The sequence below is a fragment of the Cydia fagiglandana genome, chromosome 5 (genome assembly GCF_963556715.1).
Source record: "Cydia fagiglandana chromosome 5, ilCydFagi1.1, whole genome shotgun sequence".
NCBI lineage: Eukaryota > Metazoa > Arthropoda > Insecta > Lepidoptera > Tortricidae > Cydia > Cydia fagiglandana.
The window spans coordinates 20,689,726-20,710,950 of record NC_085936.1 but is presented as its reverse complement, the minus strand read 5'-3'; the positions used below and the strand labels follow the sequence as shown (position 1 = coordinate 20,710,950).

At 38.6% G+C, this 21,225-nt stretch overlaps 1 protein-coding gene across 1 annotated transcript; it reads right to left on the bottom strand.

Annotated features, from left to right (window-relative positions):
* Positions 1-338: 338 nt before the first annotated feature.
* LOC134664639 (sphingosine-1-phosphate lyase) lies at positions 339-20,899 on the bottom strand. The gene is made up of 13 exons (XM_063521376.1): positions 20,668-20,899; positions 19,683-19,820; positions 17,902-18,033; positions 17,090-17,173; positions 16,463-16,530; positions 15,374-15,514; positions 11,317-11,550; positions 8,155-8,364; positions 6,946-7,066; positions 5,945-6,062; positions 5,209-5,355; positions 4,193-4,313; positions 339-556 (listed from the first exon to the last, which is right to left on the bottom strand). The coding sequence occupies exons 2-13, from the start codon at positions 19,816-19,818 to the stop codon at positions 443-445; spliced, it is 1,626 nt and encodes a 541-aa protein (XP_063377446.1). The 5' UTR covers positions 19,819-19,820; positions 20,668-20,899; the 3' UTR covers positions 339-442.
* Between the last annotated feature and the right edge of the window lie 326 nt (positions 20,900-21,225).

Genomic DNA, 21,225 nt, shown 5'->3' with positions numbered 1-21,225 from the left:
TAAATAAAAGACCAGCTAAGTGCGAGTCGGACTCTCCCACCGAGGGTTCCGTACTTTTTAGTATTTGTTAAATAGCGGCAATAGAAATACATCATCTGTGAAAATTTCAACTGTTTAGCTATCATGGTTCATGAGATACAGCCTGGTGAGAGACAGACGGACAGCAGAGTCTTAGGGTCGGTTGCACCAAACTGTTCGTATCGTTAAAGAGTTCGCTAAATTTTTATGTAAGTATGGAAAGTTTCATAGTACTTAAGGCGGGGCGCGCCGGATTACGTTGCTCAGTCTGTCAAATGTGGTTGGTGCAACTGGCCCTTAGTAATAGGGTCCCGTTTTTACCCTTTGGCTACGGAACTTTAAAAAACATACAGCCGCGACTCTCGAATCTTGGAAGTTAATATTGGTAACGAGACAACGGGTAAAAAATTGGATTTTAAACGAGTTATAGTTTGTCTTCTGCCGTGGGTAGATAGTACATGGAATCGATGAAGTATTTGGTGATGTCGGAGACGAGGCTGCGGTCGGAGATCTCCTGTGCGACGCCGTAGATCGCCATCTGTTTACAAAAAGTACCAGTTTATATGTATGTATTAGATTTGTATATTGTGTTTTTAATATTGTGAAACATAATCTTTAACAAAATAATTTGGCCAAGTCCGAGATAGCTCGAGGCATTTAGTGTTCCGTACGGCTACCATCAGTTTGGCATTGACATAAACGATATCGTGAACGTAATTTACTTCCTATAGGTATATCTCTTTCGCACTAATATGTCAGTACGAGCGAGATGCATAGAAAGTAAATTACGTTCACGCCCACGGTAGCGTTTATGTCAATGCCAAACTGATGGTAGCCGTACCGCTCGCATCGTTACATTTTACAGAGGTTGTTTGCCTGTTTTTAGGATACCGGATTCAACTACACACACAGAACAATAGTACAAAGTGTCTAAGTGCGAAGGCCGAAGGCCGAGATTTAGCAAAATGTCATCGCTTTAGCACAGAGCAATAGTACAAGTGTCTAAATGTGAAGGCCAAAGGCCGACCTCCGCGTAGCCCGAAGGCCCGAAGCGTCCAGGATGTCAGTGCTTTAACAGAGAACAATAGTACAAGTGTCTAAATGCGAAAGCCGAAGGCCGAGCTCCGCGTAGGGCCGAAGGCCCGAAGTGTCCAGGATGTTAGTACTTAAACACAGAACAATAGTATAAGTATCTAAATGCGAAGGCCGAAGGCCGAGCTCCGCGTAGGGCCGAAGGCCCGAAGCGTCCAGGCTGTCAGTTCTGTGTTTAACCACTGACATCTTGCAGGCTTCGGGCCTTCGGCCCTACGCGGAGTTCGGCCTCCGGCCTTCGCATTTAGACACTTGTATTAATTACCTGTGTTTAGAACTGACCTCCTGGATGCTTCGGGCTTTCGGCCCAATGCGACTTCAGCCTTTGGATCTTGCGACTTAGACACTTGTACTTAAAAATACTTGGAAAAGTTACGGGAGGCGCGCGTCTGTCGGACGCTTCGGATCTTCGAATCGCTCCTTCGGCCTTTGCATTTAGTTAGATTCTTGTACTATTGCTTTGTGTTTGAATACCGAAGTCGAGCATTTCGCGAATGCTTGATGTATTATAATAATTTAGAGTAAGGCCAAGTGCGCACCACGATTTTTTGTCCTGCGATAATTTTGTCGCAGAAATGCAACGTATGTGTTTATATGTTAGTGCGCGCATATGCGACAAAAAAATCGCAGCGATTTTAAAATTGTGATTCGTCACATTTTTCCGCGATTGTTCGCGACGCGATTGTCGCAAAGTGAATTGCAGCATGCGGAGTTGTATGGCCCCGCGCGCACTATGATAATAAAATCGCACCCCGGCCGGACCTCAGTCGGCATTTCGCTCTCCAAACCCCAACATCTCGGCACCTGCAACTCCAATGGAGTCTCAAAATGAGACGCTAGATGTTGACCATTTAATTATGGAAATAGACGGGGATCACCTTTGTGTTATAAATGCTCAAAGTCATACAGCAATCGCATATTAAAGACACGTTTCATGACAAGCGACTGGTACGAAATCCATGTTGAGAATGAACAAATCGTCGACTTTTTCATCGCAGTGCGCGCAGTGAATTTTCTGCGATATATTACGGCGCGATTCTAAAATCGTGTCGCAAAAATTAATATCGTGGTGCGCGCTTGGCCTATAATACCTTAAATGTATACTCCTTCAATTTGAATTTAGAACTCATTATTATTTTTTATTTTATTTCGTTTCTAGTTCTATGCCATATATATAGACTTTAATATTATTTAGAACTGCTAAAAAACAAGATCGGCTTACTTTAAATATTTCGTCAATATTACCTTTGTTTCTAAAAACTGTGATATTTAACTGTCATATACTATTAATGTCTTCCAATATTATTTTCTCATAACAGGACTGAGGGGCTACCGCGAAAACCGAAATTCGCAATTTGCGGGGATCTTTCTCTTTTACTCCAATGAAGGCGTAATTAGAGTGACAGAGAAAAATGCTCGCAATTTGCGAACTTCTATTTTCGCGGTTATAGCCCTGAATCTTGTTGCTCACCGATCCGTTCAAAAATATGCATAAGTACTGAATATAATTAATAGATATTATAATTATACAATTAATACAGAAATGTAATGGTACTTAATGAAAAGGAATATTGTGTATATTGTTTCGACGAATCAGATACTCTCAATAAAATCTATACATGAGGCCAAAGCTGTTCATAAATATTAAATGACTTTATTATCTCTATACGCCTTACTAACTCTATGTGTCCTATTGTGGAAAAAAAAACACAACGACAGTCAAGAACGGAATTCTTAATTTGAATTTTTCAGATTTTTGAGATGCCTAGTCCATTGGTTGGAAAGCCCGTTCGAAATTGAAACTTATTTGCAATATAATAATATCGTATTTTGTAGATCTCTCTCATACTTATAGTAGGCTATTGAGATAAAATTAAATATCCCACAAAAATAAGCATGCAGAATTAAACTTTGTGTCAAAGATATAAGTCATAAATTTCAATGCCAAAGTTTTAACTAAGGATGTTTCTCGCCTAATATGAATAGACCAGTGTAAGCATCAGTTAGCTAGCCCTAAGCAACCAAAGGTCAAGCTGCAGTTGAAAAACTAATAAAGATAAAGTTAAGCTGATAATTTTCCCGCCGTCTCCATGCTTCTTTAAGTTGGGTATTGACTGGTCAGCTGCCTGTTAGCTATAGTTTTCGCGAAAATCGCCAGGACAGAGGTGAAAATTTTTGTATGAAAACTTGCAACTTTAAATGCATTTTTGACGAAACTATTGCAGTCTAAAATGAAGTCAAAATCAGTCCATCGACTCAATTTTTTGCAAGCTTTCTAATGGTACCCCACACGATTCTTACAAATGAAAAAAGTTTCAGCCTACCCCTCTCAACCCCCTAAATTTCCCCCTTTAATAAGAAATAAGCAGTTTTGACTTATTTACAATATGAGTGGTGGTAATTGCTATAACTGTTCCAAATTTTAGGTATCTATGTCAAACGGTCTCTGAGAAAAACGTATTTAACTGATTTGTAAGACCGAAGTGATCCCATAAGTGTTCCGTAAACAAAGTTTTGTACGGAACACTAAAAATATGTGACTTCGCAAAACAGTCTACAATCTAGATGGTTTGGTTTTCATCAGCAATCCAGCAGTTAGATTTCATATATTGCTATCAAATGCACGACGTTACTATGAAAGTACCCATATCGCTATGTGCGCCTATAATAGGTACCTATGTGAAGATTTCATATTTCATCTCCTGGGTCTCATCATCCGATAACGTGATTGATTTTAACACTAGAAACTGATAAGCACCCAAACAAATAAAAAAAAATACAAAAACATATTGGTGTTATGCATTTATTATTTTTATCCAGGTGATAAACTAAGTTTCATTTTTAACACTAAGCAATTTAACCGTAGACCATCTTTATCACGCTGTCGCGTAGACAAACGACCACCACGTCTTAGGCCCACTTGCACCATCCCACTAACTCGGGGTTAAGCGGATAAACCGTTAACCCGTGTCAAATTGTATGGGTAACCATGGTAACTCCAGGTTTAACCGGTTAACCCCGGGTTAGTGGTATGGTGCAAGTGGCCCTTAGTATTTTTGTTTCTCAAAGGAGTCGGTCTTACCTTTCCTTCCACGGGGCCGGTGGAGGCCTGAAGGCAAGTGTTGGCGGCCTCTCGCACGTCGCTTACAAAACGCTCCGCCACCCCGGCTTGCGTGTGCGCGTGCGTCACGCAAATATGGATCCTAAATAAACAATACATAAGGTTGGTTTTGATACAAGTTTTTGTTTGAAGAATGCGATAATAAGTTGAATTATAGGGAATATTATGCAATACTCTGTGTAGGGGGCGCCACTACCACAAGCCATCCCAATCTGGGCGTCTACCGTGAAACAAGAAAATCGAAAGTTCGTTATCTAACCGCTATCACTCTTGCATATTCGAGCAATAAAGAGGCAGATAACTAAATTTCGATTTTCGCGTTTCGCAGTAGGCCCTTGTTAACAAACCGCCTCAATGTCATATATTATTGTCTGAGAAAACTTGTCAAAAAACTGTTTAAGGCCAGCATGTATAAGTTACTCTATGGTTTACTAGCTAGTTTAGTGCTGCACTCTGGCGGCAGTACATTGCAGTAATACCCCCTATTAGCGATGAACACATAGGTGCTCATAACAGCTCGTGACAGCTCATGTCAGTCACGCTCTGGGGCATATTAATAAAATACAAGCTAATATAGTATGCATTTTCTCAAATGATTTTTACACCTAAGACCCTAAGCTTTTAACAAAGCCATTGTTTCTCTTATGCCAGGTGCTCCCGTATTAGTCACGTGCCAAAGCAACAATGTCATTTAAAAAGCAACTGTATCGTGATCGTACTAAGGTTCAAATTACTCAAATCTATATATTAATATGAGGGCTCGCTTACATTGAGGTGGTCGATCGTCCTACCAAACCATGCTAACTCTTATGAGCTGTTACAGAGATTTGAACCTTAATACTAACACGGTGCACCAGAAGCACCTGTGCGTAAATACTACCCGTAATTAATGTATTACCGAAGATGGATACGTATATACCTCCTTCTTCCTACTGTCCATAATCTGAATAAATCTGGATTTTGTATTAATTTCTCACCCGGAAGGAAACTGCAGAGCGTTGAGACTCCACCCCTTCTTGTGCAGTAGCTCCGCCATTTTGAAAATATCGAACTTGTCCGAGCCGAACGCGATCACCGTCGTCGCCGGCTTGCCGAAGATGAATATGCCTTCTACTGAGCGTAATCTGGAAAAACAAATTTATTTTATTACCTACCATTTAATCGAAAAGATTTAAATTATTTAGAGACTTGTGGGTGGGATCTTAATACATTAGACCATTTTGTATAGACGCGTAGATACCAAAGTCCTTAAATTTACTGTAAACTGAGTATATTTATCCCGTTGTGTCCGAACATAAATCAAATCTGACACTAGTTTGTCTGACTTAGGGCCGGTTGCACCAAACTGTTCGTATCGTTAAAGAGTTCCCTAGATTTTTATGTATGGAAAGTTTCACAGTAAAGCGCCGGGGCGCGCTGGCTGACGATGATCAGTCTGTCAAATGTGGTTGGTGCAACTGGCCCTTATACTTATATTGTTGAGAGTGCGGATATACAATTATTTTCAAACCTTCTAGAACTAATCAATTTGGAATCTAATCGGATCATTAACTAATAGTTCAAATTGGCGTTCACTTCGTGTGGTTCTAATCTCTGAATTTTTAAGATACTGGTAGATTAAAGTAATTCATAAATGTCAAAATATGGTACATCCATATTTTGACAATTATGAATTACTAGATTTAAGAATGAATATTTACAAAAATTACTCACTCAGCCTCGATATATTTAGTGACTCGCAGAATCTCGTCCGTCATTGTAACGTATCGGGCTCGTCCCACAAACATCATGGTAGCCCAGCAAGCTGCGATTAGCCCTCCTGCTCTACTGCCTATAAAATGAAAGAGATATACATTATAAATATTTAGCATCAGTTTGTGAGAATGAGATTCTGATAGACAGCTAGGTACAGTGAACTACGAAATTTCATGGAGAAATTATGAATGAATTCATTCATAAAGTCGCCATGCACTTTTGCGGCTGATGGTAGACACAATAAATACTTTTTTGCGTCTCATTCCGTAGTTTCTATGGATTTTACTGAACTAGGCCCCTTGGATGTATTCCGTTGGATGTATACTGCAATGTGTTTGAACACCACACCATGAGATGGGAATAATATTTGCCAAGAGATATGGCTTGGTTAAAGGTGGTGGTTGAAACTGGGGTTAAAGTGGGACTGGGCAGGCCATGTACGACGCATGCACCCACAGAGGTAGTCTAAACTAGCCACGGAGTGGGTGCCACAGTGTAAACGCCGGCAGGGTCGGCCTAAGAGGAGACGGCGGGACGACCTGGACACATTTCTCAGCAACTGGACGGATGCTGCAGTTAACCGGGAGGATTGGAAGATTTGGAAGTATAGGGGGAGACCTTTTTTTTTTAAATACTACATCGGTGGCAAACAAGCATACGGCCCGCCTGATGGTAAGCAGTCACCGTAGCCTATGGACGCCTGCAACTCCAGAGGTGTTACATGCGCGTTGCCGACCTTTTAATAACCTGTACACTCCTTTTTTGAAGAACCCCATACTGTAGACCCTCGGGAAAACCTCGGAAGGGAGCTCATTCCACAACCGGAGCGTCCGCGGGAGGAAATTCCTCTTAAATCGCACAGACCTTTGCCCAGCAGTGGGAACTAGGCTCGTTCGCTGGCTTGATTAAGCTAAAAAAGAGAGCATAAAGTGAGAGGGAGAAAGAGATATTTAACTTACCGTTGACAGTAGGCGAGCCATACACTCCTCCCGGCCATTCCGTGGTGACGGTGTATTGGCAATGCCTGTATTCTGGTTTACGGTACAACACCACTGATGTTCCTTTCGGCGCGAACCCATACTGAAACAAATAACATAGAGTTAAAAAAGATCGATTTGACTGATTAGGCTGTGGAGCATAGAATGACCTGCTAAAAGTCAAAATCATCACTACTTAAGATTGGTTGGTTGGCAGTTCTCTAGTTTCTCTGCTAACTATCTCTATGTGTTCGTTTTTTTAGCATTAGAAATAAGGTAAACAATCTTGATGTCTTTTAATTGAAAAACACATTTTAAAAATAAGTTACGGCAAATATTTAACAATTATGAATCTTATGGCTCCTCTACAAGATGGGCCAACGCCGACCACTCCAAGGGACGGATTTATGCGTTGGAGGGAGCAAGTGATATTGCTGCCTCATTCTACCGCATGGCTGCGTCCCTTGGAGTGGCCGGCGTTGGCCCATCGTGTAGAGGAGCCCTAATACGATCATTGATATTCTTCTGCTTTCATAAGTAATAGTTTATGATTTTTTAAAAGTGTTTTTCAATTAAAAGACATGTCAAGATCGCTTACCTTCTTGCAAGTTCTTTTTAATGCTAAAAAAACGCACTATAAAGTAGTATTATATTAAAGTATAACTAGACAATGGATTTTTTTCTGAATGTATTTTGCAAAGCGCTTTTAAGCTCGAATGAATGAATGAGAGAATGATTGAGTGAATGAATGAATGATTGATTGAATTGATGAATGATTGAGTAAATGAATGAGGAATGAATGAAATTATAATGAATGAATGAGTGATGTAATAAATGTAATAATGTTTTATTAATGTATTTGTCTCTGAAGGTACAGAAATTCATGAGTGACTGTATGAATTAATTATATGAGTAAATAAATGATAAGAGTGAATGAATGAACAAATGAAATAAGTAAAAGAATGACCAATCGGTTGACTTACTTTATGCGTATCAGCGGACATGCTAGCCACACCCGGCAGCCGGAAGTCGAACTTTCAAGCTCGAATGAATGAATGAATGAATGAGTGATGTAATTATGTTTTATTAATATATTTGTTACTGGAGGTACACAAATTTATGAGTGATTGTATGACATAAGATGAACAAATGAAATAAGTGAAAGAATGATCAATCGGTTGATTGGCTTACTTTATGCGTGTCAGCGGACATGCTAGCCACACCCGGCAGCCGGAAGTCGAACACGGGCACCGGATGTCCGGCGTCCGGCATGAAGGCGGCCACGAAGCCCCCCAGGCACGCGTCCACGTGGAGGGGCACGTCGTATTCCAGGGCCAGGTTGGAGAGGGCGTTGATGTCGTCCATGGTGCCGTAGGGGAAGTTGGGAGCTGAGCCCACTATCTGTTGGCGAGAACAATATGTGGTTTGAAGTTTATTTATTATTATTATTATAAACTGATCGGCGATTGGCTCTACTCACACCTGACCTGATGGAAAGTGAAGACAGAGCCTAAGATGAAGCTCACCGGTTCAGTGGTTCACAGTGATAGCCTATTCACTCTAGCATTAAAGAGACCGAGGTCATATTTCTCAGGGAATACAGACGACGGGAGCGCATTCCATTCCTTAGCCGTCCTTACCAAAAAAGACGAGGCAATCGTTTTGTGCGGACAAATGGAATATTAACCACAAACGCATTCGTGCATTCGTCCGATGATGGAAAGGGGAAGTTTGTAGTAATTTTGCTTTAAAGTTTGGCAAGATGCCGGGAAATGCACGATGATGGGTCGGCTGAAAGGTTGAACCGAACCGTCTGTCATCGTCAAAAAGCTAGCTACATTTTTTGTTTGGAAATTTTCATAGTTCACTACTGACTAACGTTGGTACAAATCAATCTTTGACATTTAAGTAATTAAAATCCCTTGTTTCAGTCAAACTTCACTTCAAGATTAATAAAATAATACTCGGGCTTTAGGGCCTCCAAGAATCACTAATCGAAGCGAGCGCTTCTAAAAATACAGACCGAAGTAAAAGCTTCAATAAAATACAACGTAAAGTGTGGGTTTCTTTATTCTTTCTTTTCTTTAAATTCTTCTTTCTTTAAGGCGCTCTTATAGTTGAGTTTTACGTTTCCGAGGGGGTGAAGCAGACGCGTGGTAGAACAGGCGGGCGGGCGCCCCGCGCGCCCCGCCGCACCATTCCCGCGCAGCATGTCTACATCCTTATTCTGGCGCCATCGGTATTCTGAATATTCTGATTTGTCAGTTCCGGGATTTTTTCCGGCAATTAATATCGAAATAAGGTTTATTATTTTAATGAGTATTTAATGAAATTATATACAATATGAGAGTATACCCCGACAAACTAAGAACCTAATCAAATTATACCCAATTATTATGAGACAGAAATTAGTACTTACTTACCATAAAAATATAATAGAGTTAGACCAAGAAAATTCTGCAACGATTTTGATTGCACACGCAGTGCAAGTGTTATTTTGAACGACATACCTTTATGAAATTATGATTAACACTTGCACTGCGTGTGCAATCAAAATTGTCGCACACTTGGTCTAATTCTAGAAGTCAATTTCGGGCAAGTAGGTATTGAAAATAAGGAAGAATACTGTAGTTCGTTTTTTTTAGCATTAGAAAGTACTTGAAAGAAGGTAACCGATCTTGACATGTCTTTTAATTGAAAAGTGCTTTTTAAAAATCAGTAACTATTACTTATGAAAGCTTATTTTATATACGAGTATTAGGACTTTTATTTTATATAAAAGCAATCAACATTTGGCATGATGTGTCACATCCCCGTAGCTGCAGGCTTCCATAGGCTATGGTGAATGTGGGTCGTATGCTTGCTTGCCACCAGTGTGGTATATAAAAACAGCATTTTTTGGAATAAATTTCCATAACGCACGGTACGGACTTGGCGGAAATAAGGTAGAAGTACTAGTGCTCAACGCTGCACTAGTATTCGACATGGGCACTTTATGTCAAAGTGACAAGAACTAAATTTGAATACAGAAAGATCGTCGCCGTTCAATTAACCTATATTACTTTGACATAAAGTATAGTGTGTAGCTTTCAAATAGAGCTCAACGGCTAATCCTATTGTCTATTGTTAAGTAAAACCGCACGTGCTACTTACCTGCAAAAAAGGGTCTTAATTATTTTATTTGGCACCTGAGCGCGGGCTAACGCTCAAAAAACCAGTGTAGGTGCGCTCTTGTTACGCATCTCTATGACACATTTTAGACTGGTTCTGTAGCGTTCGACTCACCGGCACTCAGTAACCGAAGTACGTATTTTTTATGCTGGTGGTTGTGGCACGTGGCACGAGCGGTTTTACTTAACAATAGACAATAGGATTAGCCGTCGAGCTCTATTTGAAAGCTACACACTATACCCATGTCAAATACTAGTGCAGCGTCGAGCACTAGTACTTCTACCTTACCTAATATTAAACACAAAACCATTTTAGACATTTTTCGACCACTTCCCTTAAAACGCATGTAGGTAACTCGGAAACTAAAAGCGGTGAAATGGTTACCAGCATACACTAAACACTCCCACATAGGTATTTGAATTCCATACACATATGTTTAAAAATGATTCAATTTGATTAATTTAATAGCCTTTAATAAAATATGTTTACACAATTTATCAATCGTGACTGAATTCCGGATTGGTTAGATGGGTGTGTGCCTTTGCTTCCCAACTTGTTAAAATGACAATATGACGGGCGAATGTCTGAAATGTCACAGTAATTAAGAATTATTTTGCTTTTCTTCGTAAGTATGTTGAAAAACATTGTGTGTATAACATATTTGCATATTTATACAGTGGTTACACATTTTATGAAACGTCCACTAAACTAGCATAGGTCCGACGCTGGCAGTGGCCACGGGCGTACTGACGCGGGGAATGGGCGCAAGGTATTGCCGCGTAGGGTGTAATTTAGGTAGGTAAAATTTGAATTCATAAAAGTATGAATGAAAAGATTAACGTATCAATAAAAGGACCAGCAATAACGAAGATTTACTTAAAAGCTATCGAATGAGGTAAGTTTCATATCCATTTTCGTCGTAGTACTTCTAAAATATGGATCAAAAGACAGCTTTAAGCATGTTTTCAACTTAAGATTCTATCGAGAAAATAATGAGCCGTTGTGTTTCTGACAAGCAATAACGTAGTTCAAGGACTAAAGTTATACATACTAGAAAATAATGCTTGAAATCCTTGTAAAAGTCTGTAAATATGGTTACAAAAAAGCGCATTTTACTACACACCGCGCCTTAAGTCCTTTTATTTAAATACCTATAAATATGAATCTAATCTAAATATTTACCAAACAAGTCCTCCTGCCAATCGCCTTCCTCACATCCTCCACATTCACCGTCATAGTCTTCTGGTCCACTTTAACCGTCACCACGCCCAGACCTAGGTACTGAGCGGCCTTGTCGAACGCCGAGTGTGCCGTAGATGGGACGACTATCTGAGGGTTGGTGATGCCTTTGCTATAGGCCAGATCTCGGAACGCTTTGCAGGCCATCATTATAGATTCTGTGCCGCCTGTGGTTACCTGAAAATATACAATATTGTAAAAAAAAAACCGGGCAAGTGCGAGTCGGACTCGCGCACGAAGGGTTCCGTACCATAATGCAAAAAAAAAAAACAAAAAAAAAGCAAAAAAAAAACGGTCACCCATCCAAGTACTGACCACTCCCGACGTTGTTTAACTTTGGTCAAAAATCACGTTTGTTGTATGGGAGCCCCATTTAAATCTTTATTTTATTCTGTTTTTAGTATTTGTTGTTATAGCGGCAACAGAAATACATCATCTGTGAAAATTTCAACTGTCTAGCTATCACGGTTCGTGAGGTACAGCCTGGTGACAGACGGACGGACGGACGGACAGCGAAGTCTTAGTAATAGGGTCCCGTTTTACCCTTTGGGTACGGAACCCTAAAAATTGACTTAGTTCCACACAGTAAGTTCAATAAGGATAGTGTTGTGGGTATAAACAGCAACACTCGTAACTGTACAGTCGCCATCAAATATATCGGAGCGGCCAAGGTGTTCAAAAATATCTGGACACGCACCCTAACGCCTTGACAACAGAGGCGTGTTCAGATATTTGTGAGTACTGTACCTTAACCCAATATTAGCTAATCTACTTTAATAAAACTCATCCAGAATTAATTATAAATAAATAAAAATAAATAAATTTGGCCATGTGATCGTCTAGTGAAATTAATACGTTGTGAACCTTAGTACTCTTCGTCTTTTATGTGCAGACTGATTAGATTTGGATTTAAAATACTACCCCTAAAATACCCTATGTAATTGTAAATATTTCTACTGTATTTCTATATTATAACACTATCATATGAAAAAAATTAAATAATAAATTATATTTTTTAGAATTTATCTTCTACCGAGCCCTACCGTGACCAGTTACCATGAACAGTAGTGTAAGCCCTTGTTGTTTGTAATTATATTTTCCTTTTATATCCATTCGCTAATCTAGCTAGCTAAAGGAAAATATGTATATGTAAATGTTGCAAAAATTAATACGTACAAACATACTTTATCTACTGTCACGCCTCGGATGAAGTCGGGTCTCTAAACTAAATAATACCTATTTTATTTTGTTTTGTTTTTAATAGGTATTCCTAAACACTATGTAATATTTACTTTTATCTGCGTTTCGGAACCTATTTTCAGACAAGAAGAAACGCCAAGAAACTTATCTGAATATACTATAAATGTATGGAATACTGAAGCGATCGTCTAATAAACATGACTTTTTAACCCTTAGATACCCAATATAGAAAAGCTCAAATTGTCACTAGTGAACTGCTTCGCCTGTCACTAGCTCCCTATAACAAAATTATTTAGTATGTCCTCAAATAACTTTGTTCCCCTATCTCACCAAATATAAAAATGTATTACCTTTAAATCATATTTAATATACGAGCCTCAGTAACCCATCCATATGCTACTAAAACTAGACTTTAATTTATTCTGTATTTTAAAACAATTAACACTCTAATGATTTTAACACTGTATGTAACCAAAATACATGTGAAAGAATAAATAATAATAAAGAAAGAAATAATAATTACAACTACTCCGTGAAAACCGTGCTCAATATTGCCACCAAGCAAAGTACAAGGGGCAGACCTCCGGCCTCTTGGTGGTCCACTGTCAAAAGAGACCTGAAGACGCAAAATATCCCACCACTGACAACACGGGACAGATTGTCCTGGCGCAGACGCACAAGAAGGCCTGACCCCAAATGAAGTTGGGAATAGGGCAGGATGATGATGAAAGAAAGAAATAATAATTAACCCTAACACCCAAATAATGACTCTACCCTAACTCTACCCCAATTTCACCTATTCTAATGTGTAAGACTAGAAGCGAACCTCTAGTATTACAGGGGGGGGGGGGAAGTGTGTGAGAGGGACCCTAATTTAAGCTGTAAACGTTCGGCCGACAAAACCGAGGTATTGCAAACCCTAGTGTCTGTGTAATTTGCCTCCCTCCGCAGTATAGGCCGTAGCCAAGGGTACTGACGAATAAGGCGCCCTATTCCAAATATAAAATGTGAATATATAAATATATATAACAAGACCACGCTTCTTCAATTACCAACAGATTTCAGTGAGTAAAGATTACTCTTAATGATCCACACGTGAGATCCTCACATCCCTCTGTCAGACCTTGAAGATAACGTAAGAGGTATAATCGTCACCTGTGTAGGTAAAAAGGTTGACGCCAGGCCCCTCTCGCGACCTGGACCTAACACTCTACTGGATTCCCGGAAAAGCCTGCTTATCACCGCTAGGTTAGGCGTTTCCGGTTGATTGACCGTGCAATCAGACACTAATCTGGCTCTAAAACACAAAAACACCAAAACACACGTAAGTATTTACACTGAACTAACAATTGAACAGTCTGACAAAAAGCAGCATAGTAGCTACGTAATGTCAAACATTCAACCGTAAAAATAACACCTTTGTTTTAACGTCTACGGGCGAGCCAGAGATCGTGACAATCCGACGGACAAAAATAGAATCATCCGTTCCCAGCTTGGCGTGGGGGTATTTATAACCATAAAAGACATTAACGAAACGCGTTTGACGCATTTGACGCGTTAGGCGCACTTCAAAATAAAAACTTTGTTATTTATTTCCTTTAAACTCGAGTTCCAATCTTGAGTAGTTTTAACAAAGAGATGTGAATCCCATAAGACAAGCAAAGTCAAAAGAAACCCCTTGCCTCGGAAATCAAGACAAAGCCACTCTCTAACAGATGGCGCCACTCTCTTGATATTCAACAATTCTAATGCACATCAATGTAAAAAAACATGGATCAAAACACATGGCGTTCCAAAATTAATAAAAATAATTTATGTCTATATGTAAATATATATGTTTTATTGATATTTTTATACATTTTCATCTTTAGTTTCAATACTGCGTCAACAGATGGCAGCATAATCTTCGTGACTACAAAATTCACCGACAGTAATTCTCTATACACATTCCATTCTCTTTGGATTCAGCGAATCAGTTTTTCTGATTAATGGCCCACTACAAACTTGACTCAGTTAAGTTTTTGTTTGTTGTTTCGAATTTCTCGTGAGAATGTTTTGCTGTTATTTAAAATTAATTTACTGAATGCATATATTATAGTTACTTACATGTATTTATTTTAATTAACATTTGTATATAATAATTGAGGTTTTAAAGTTTATGAAAATAATATAGATCGATTGATCAGCTGTGTCAATCATTATTTATGTTAACTAGATCAGCTAGTGCGTCTAGTTACAGTACCTTGGCCGCTCCGATATATCTGATGGCGACTGTACATCGGTGGACCTTATTACAAAAGGCATAAGGTCCACCGATAGTCCTAGGCGACGATATTATAATAATAATATATAATTTTAAGTAAATACACAGAAAACATCCATAACTCAGGAGCATTTAAATGCCCTTACCAGGGTTCGAACCCAAGACCTCATGCTTCGTAGACAGGGGCAACAGGACAGGGAGGCCGGGCCGTAAGGAATGAGTGAACGGATAATGAATCAATTGAATAACGGGGTGGATGTATAATTGAATGGAATGAGTAAATGAATGAGTGCCTTGAATAGTGAATAAATGCATCGGTAATGAATAAGTGAATGAATTAATGGAGGAACTAGTAAGAAAAAGTGAAGGATAAGTGAAATAGTGATTGAATGTATAGATGGCCGAATGAAGAACGAACGAGTGTTAAATAATGAATGTGTGAATGAATGGATTAAAGGGTCACGCGAGGGATGTAATCAATACCTAGCGTAGTGAGTATTAAAACAAAAATTTTACATTTTATTAACTGTTACTCACGGTACCGCAGCACTCATCGTCCCCGTGGAACAGATTGGCGGCCATGCGCACGACCTCCGCTTCCATTTTGTTGATACCAGGGAACACGTCGGCGTGGAGGGGGTTGGTGTATGCTGTTAGGGAGTATGCGTCGGTTGCCACCTATAGTTTTTAATTAATTATTAGTAAATTAAACTATAAATATTAAGGGACATTTTACACAGATCATCCTAGCCCCAAACTAAGCAAAGCTTGTATTATGGGTGCTAGGCGACGATATACATACTTATATAGATAGATACATACTTATATACATAGAAAACACCCATGACTCAAGAACAAATATTTGTGTTCATCACATTAATAAATGCCCTTACCGAGATTCGAACCCAGGACCATCGGCTTCACAGGCGGTCACTACCCACTAGGCCAGACCGGTCATCGGTATTTTATATTGGTAATATAATTGGAAATATTATATTTTTCATCTGTTGAGTGTTTTTCAATATACTTAACTAGCTTAGGACATTATTAATGTCCCAATTAATTAGATATGTATATGTACTTATAATTATTATATTTGAAAGTGTAATACCCAATGTACCAGACATGGTAAATTTTATAGCATTTTCGGTGCAGCGGACTGGTGTTAACGGAATTGGTATAAACAATTTCAACCCTAATGATTAACTAGCGTTAATTACGTTAATTTACCATTTCAGTATCCATACCTACCAATTCCGTTAACACCACTCCGCTGCACCAAAAATGCTATGAAATTTACGATGTCTGATAATTACTCAGTTGTAATAACAAATTGTTTAAAGTATGCAGGGTGTCCTACAAGTGACACGTCACAGTGACACTGGAGGTAGACCAGGCCAAGAGGACCCAAACCAACTTAACATGACCCCAGTAAAAGTGGCACGGTTTTCGAGTTATGGCCAAATTAAGGTTTCTCATGAATTTTGACCGTTTTTAACATTGTTAGTGCACCCTGGGTGCACTCGGAAAGGTCTCGAAGTTAATTTTTTTTTACAGCAGTGACCTGTGAAGTGCTACTTATGGGACAGCCTGTATTTAGAAAGATATAAATCTCTGTATTCTTACCTTGGCAATCTCTTCGCTCAAGTGATATACAGCACCGGAGACTGTACCACTCTTCCAGTCATAAGCACCTAAACAAACATTAAAGAGTAGTTATATTATAATCGCCCAGCCATACGGCTACGGCATACGGCTTTTAAGACATACGTCTTAAAAATAGGATACAGGTTCTTTTTTAAGATATACTTAAAACATAAAAAAAATTGACGTCGTCCATAGATCCTGTTTTCTTTAGAATTTAAGTTTAATAAGGTTTACATTGTGCATGAAATAAAGCCCCAATAATTAATAGAGAAACGTAGACTCAATTTCTATTTTAAAACCCGTATAAAACTATAAAGAGTAGGTAATTTGACTGTGACGTCACAAGCTAGAGTTTCATATAAATTCCATAGTAGCAAAATCGTTTTGACAGTTTGAAAAAAGAACTGATTTGACTAGTAATCAAATACCCTATTGTGCTTTTAAACTCTAGAACCCCACAGATGCGATATCGGGTCAGCGATGACATTCAATATTTAAAACCTCAAGATCGCTTTTTGGCTGATAAACTTTGATCCGTTGGCCTCAGGGGTTAAGACAGTGGTCCGTAAACAATACTATCGTAAAAGCATGTTATTATTAACTTACCCAATGTAAGATGATCCCTGACTTCTTCAGCCACCTCCTCCGCAGTCAGACCCTTCTCTGGCAACTGCCTTCTGATGGTCAGGCCTGCAAAATTCAAATATGAGTTTACTCTCCATATAGTCCATACACAACTGGGCTGCCCTGCAACTGGTTAGCACGAGAAACACTACTACATACACTACACTATAGTAGGCGTGGCTCACTCCGCGATTTCGTCGCTTTGCTACAGGTAGCTAAAAGTCCATCCGTTCGACCCCAATTTCGGGGTTTGCCATAAGCCGCGCGTGGCGCTGTCGCCACCTAGCGGCCGTATATGTGCTGATCGTGATAGACGCGTTTTGTTAGAGAGTGAGTCTTTTGTACCTAGCAGTGGCGGCGCGTCCATAAAAGCCGATTCCCACCGGCTTGCCTGTTTTTGGACGTTTGAGCAGAGATGTAAAGGAAATATGTAAGCCAAATTAGCCCCGGCTTGCCTATGGATATGTTTGACGCGCCGCCACTGGTACCTAGTACTATTATTTATTCCGTGACTGTATGTAGTTCGTTCGCGTTAAGAATGCTGTAAAATCATCACTAACCGCCGGCCACTAATATCTGCTCCGTCAATGGACCGGATCTAAAATGGGGCATTATCTATGAAAAGGGACCTGATTGTCAATGGCGCTTACGCCGCACAGCGCCGCGCGGCATTGTATTTATAATGGAGCATCGTTAATAAAGGCGTAAGCGCCATCGACAATAAGATCCCTTTTCATAGATAACCTCACATATATTTCCGATAGTTTAGGAATTTTCGTGTATGATGTTAGTACCTGCAAGCCTCTTGGTAACGTCGGCCCGGAAGTCCCTGTTGATTTCCGCCATCTTCTCGTCTATCTTGCGCCGCACGAACGGCACTGATCGCAGCCATCTGAAGAACTCCTTCCGAAGTCTGCTTGTGACCGCTGGAAATTAGAGCTTATATATTTTTAGGTTATACAGTGTGTACAAATAAGTAAGAGTACGTACAAATATAAAGCGGTCTCTGCTGTACGACCAGAAAGTGGTCAAACTGCATAATGGGAAACCTACATTATAATGGGTCCAAATGCCTTGGAACCAAACAAAAGTCCAAAATTAACCATAGACAGTCTATAGTTAGTTTCTTTGCATTAAGACGGTACATGTTTTTCTAAACAATTATAGCATCATATAAGTCAGTATGATAATACTCAAGAAATGTATCTTCCTTACACAAACGCAAGTAATCATTTGGACAAAGAATTTATCTTTACAATCAAGATTGTACTTAAATGAATTTTATTGCAGCATCACCAGAATGTTAAAAAAAATACAAGTAAAAATACATTCCCCTTTCTTACTGCAATTAGAATGTTTTTAAAAAAACAAGTAAAAAAACATTCCTCTTCCTTACTGCAATACTATATCTACAATTTTACACTAGAAACTAAACTAGGTTAAGTGTTAAGCAGATACTTAAGAAACTAGAATACTAAAAGAGGTAACTGAAACTACTCATAACAGTCATAACGAAACACGGAAATTTTAAGCAACTTTACAACACACATGATAATTATTTCAAGGCCAATGTTTTGAAGATAGGGAAAGAATATGTAGGCAATTGGGAAATCCATTTTTAGATTCTACATTTAGGTAGGTACTATTTACTATCATCATTTGAATATTGATTTTTATCAATAAAACTTTAAGTGGTAATATTAGTTCAATCAGCAGACTAAGTTACGTCTGTAGTTTTTATTAGATTTTAATTTCACAAAATTAATCTGCATTAAATTAAATAGCCAGATTGGGAGGCAGTCAGTTGGTTAATTAATTTACTTAATAATAAAATTAAATGTGTTAATTTCATTTGACAACTCTTTTTAGGGTTCCGTACCCAAAGGGTAAAACGGGACCCTATTACTAAGACTTCGCTGTCCGTCCGTTCGTGCGCGAGTCCGACTCGCACTTGCCCGGTTTTTTTAAATCGCTTTCCATTTGACCACACCAATATACATATAACCTTTGGTTTTTGATTAAAATATTTTCATAGGTACAGTAGACCTACACCTAACTGTGAGTGCCTCTATACCTAGAGATATAAAAAAACTTTTTATTTTCTTTTTAGGGTTCCGTACCCAAAGGGTAAAACGGGACCCTATTACTAAGACTTCGCTGTCCGTCCGTCCGTCCGTCTGTCACCAGGCTGTATCTCACGAACCGTGATAGCTAGACAGTTGAAATTTTCACAGATGATGTATTTCTGTTGCCGCTATAACAACAAATACTGAAAACAGAATAAAATAAAGATTTAAGTGGGGCTCCCATACAGCAAACGTGATTTTTGACCAAAGTTAAGCAACGTCGGGCGTGGTCAGTACTTGGATGGGTGACCGTTTTCTTTTAGCATTTTTTTCCGTTTTTTTTTTTGCTTTATGGTACGGAACCCTTTGTGCGCGAGTCCGACTCGCACTTGCCCGGTTTTTAAATTAAATTTCCACAAGCATGACATGGATAACTCACAACAAAATATTAAAAACATCAATGAAAACAGACAAGACTTATGTCTCTGTCAATATCTTCAGTAACTTACATTCTTGTGCGTTGTAGAGACTATGTGCCCACACTAAAGCGAGCACCGAGGAGGCAGTCATTGTGACGATCTGCCATGGCTCCCGGCCCTCAAACAGCCTGTTTATGGCCTTCAGTGGCTGCGGTCGCTCGCTCATGTCTAAAAATAAATAATCCTTTTTATTCTTGGGTGAAAATGACCACAACCTTCCAGAAACCATGAAATACCAGACCAAACAAAAAAAATATAATAATTAGAAGGGTTCTGGAGTAACTTAAAATCTAAAAATTGGTGGCTAAAATCCCACTTGGCCACTTGTACTAAAATGAATTCTGTTTATAGGTGAATAGAATTCATTTTTAGTTTAGGGTGGTCATTACTAAACGGTGGCCAGTTATTGATGAATCAGCCTAATATGTAAATGAGCCTGTTGGGTTAAAATTGTCCTAATCATTTTTTAAGTGAGAACTTGACATGTAGGACCATGTCATCTTGAAACTTAAGTATTGTCAATAGAGGTGACAGCAAGGTGTCATCTATTGGGCATTAGCATGTCGAGCACTAAGTAGTATGTTTACATTATGTGTAGCTTGAATCATTTAAAAGTCAAGAAACAAAGAGACTATGAATATCTACATACCTACTTGTCATAAATATGAAAACTGACAGTTACTTACTAGCATAAAACAATGAAATATTTTGTTATTGGACTTTGATTTCAAAGGTAACTTGTTACCTGCCACAATGTTTTGTCCTTTATGAAAATGAAAAAAATGTTTATTGTGTTAAACACAATTTGAATACAATTACACTTGAGTCCTCCTTGTAAGTATAAAAACAATGCTTTTAGGCATGATTACCTGACTACAGAGGTTCTTTAACGTATGTAACGAATCTAATACACTGTTATTTTAAACACAACGACGCCGATGATATATCCTTCTTATAACATAATATATTTAATACTATAATACCAATTATTATCAAATAGGCTCATCGTACTTACCTGTATTAATTTAAATAAATTCTTATCACTGTAATTATCCCAGGCCGCAATCTCTCAATCAGTTCACTAGTCAACTGGGCTTATCTACATCTACATGATATTACGGATAGTTCAGATTATCACTATTTTCTTAGCACGTTACAAACGACTGCAAAGTACACAAAGATAGGTGAAGTATTTCAAGTATTTTTAATTGAAACAAAGGTCGATTAATAAACAATGGAAATGAATGATAATTTGTAAAGTGTGCAAGACATGCGCAAGATGCTTCTTTAACTACTTGCCTTGTAATAATTTCTGACGTAAATTAAATTTGTACCTAAATGTAATAAGGTAGGGTTTCTTTTAGCTTAGATGCTGCTTGTCGAAATTAGTGTCATCGACGTCAACGTCAAAGTTTCTTACGTCGAGAAACATGAAAAAATGAATCTATTTTCAGTTTTGTTTAATTTGCTCCGAAAAATTACAAGAACCCTGTTACGTAACAAATATTTATTTTTTTAGTTATTTTTTGATAGATTAATGATTATATTTATCATTCGCAAAATTTTCTTAATT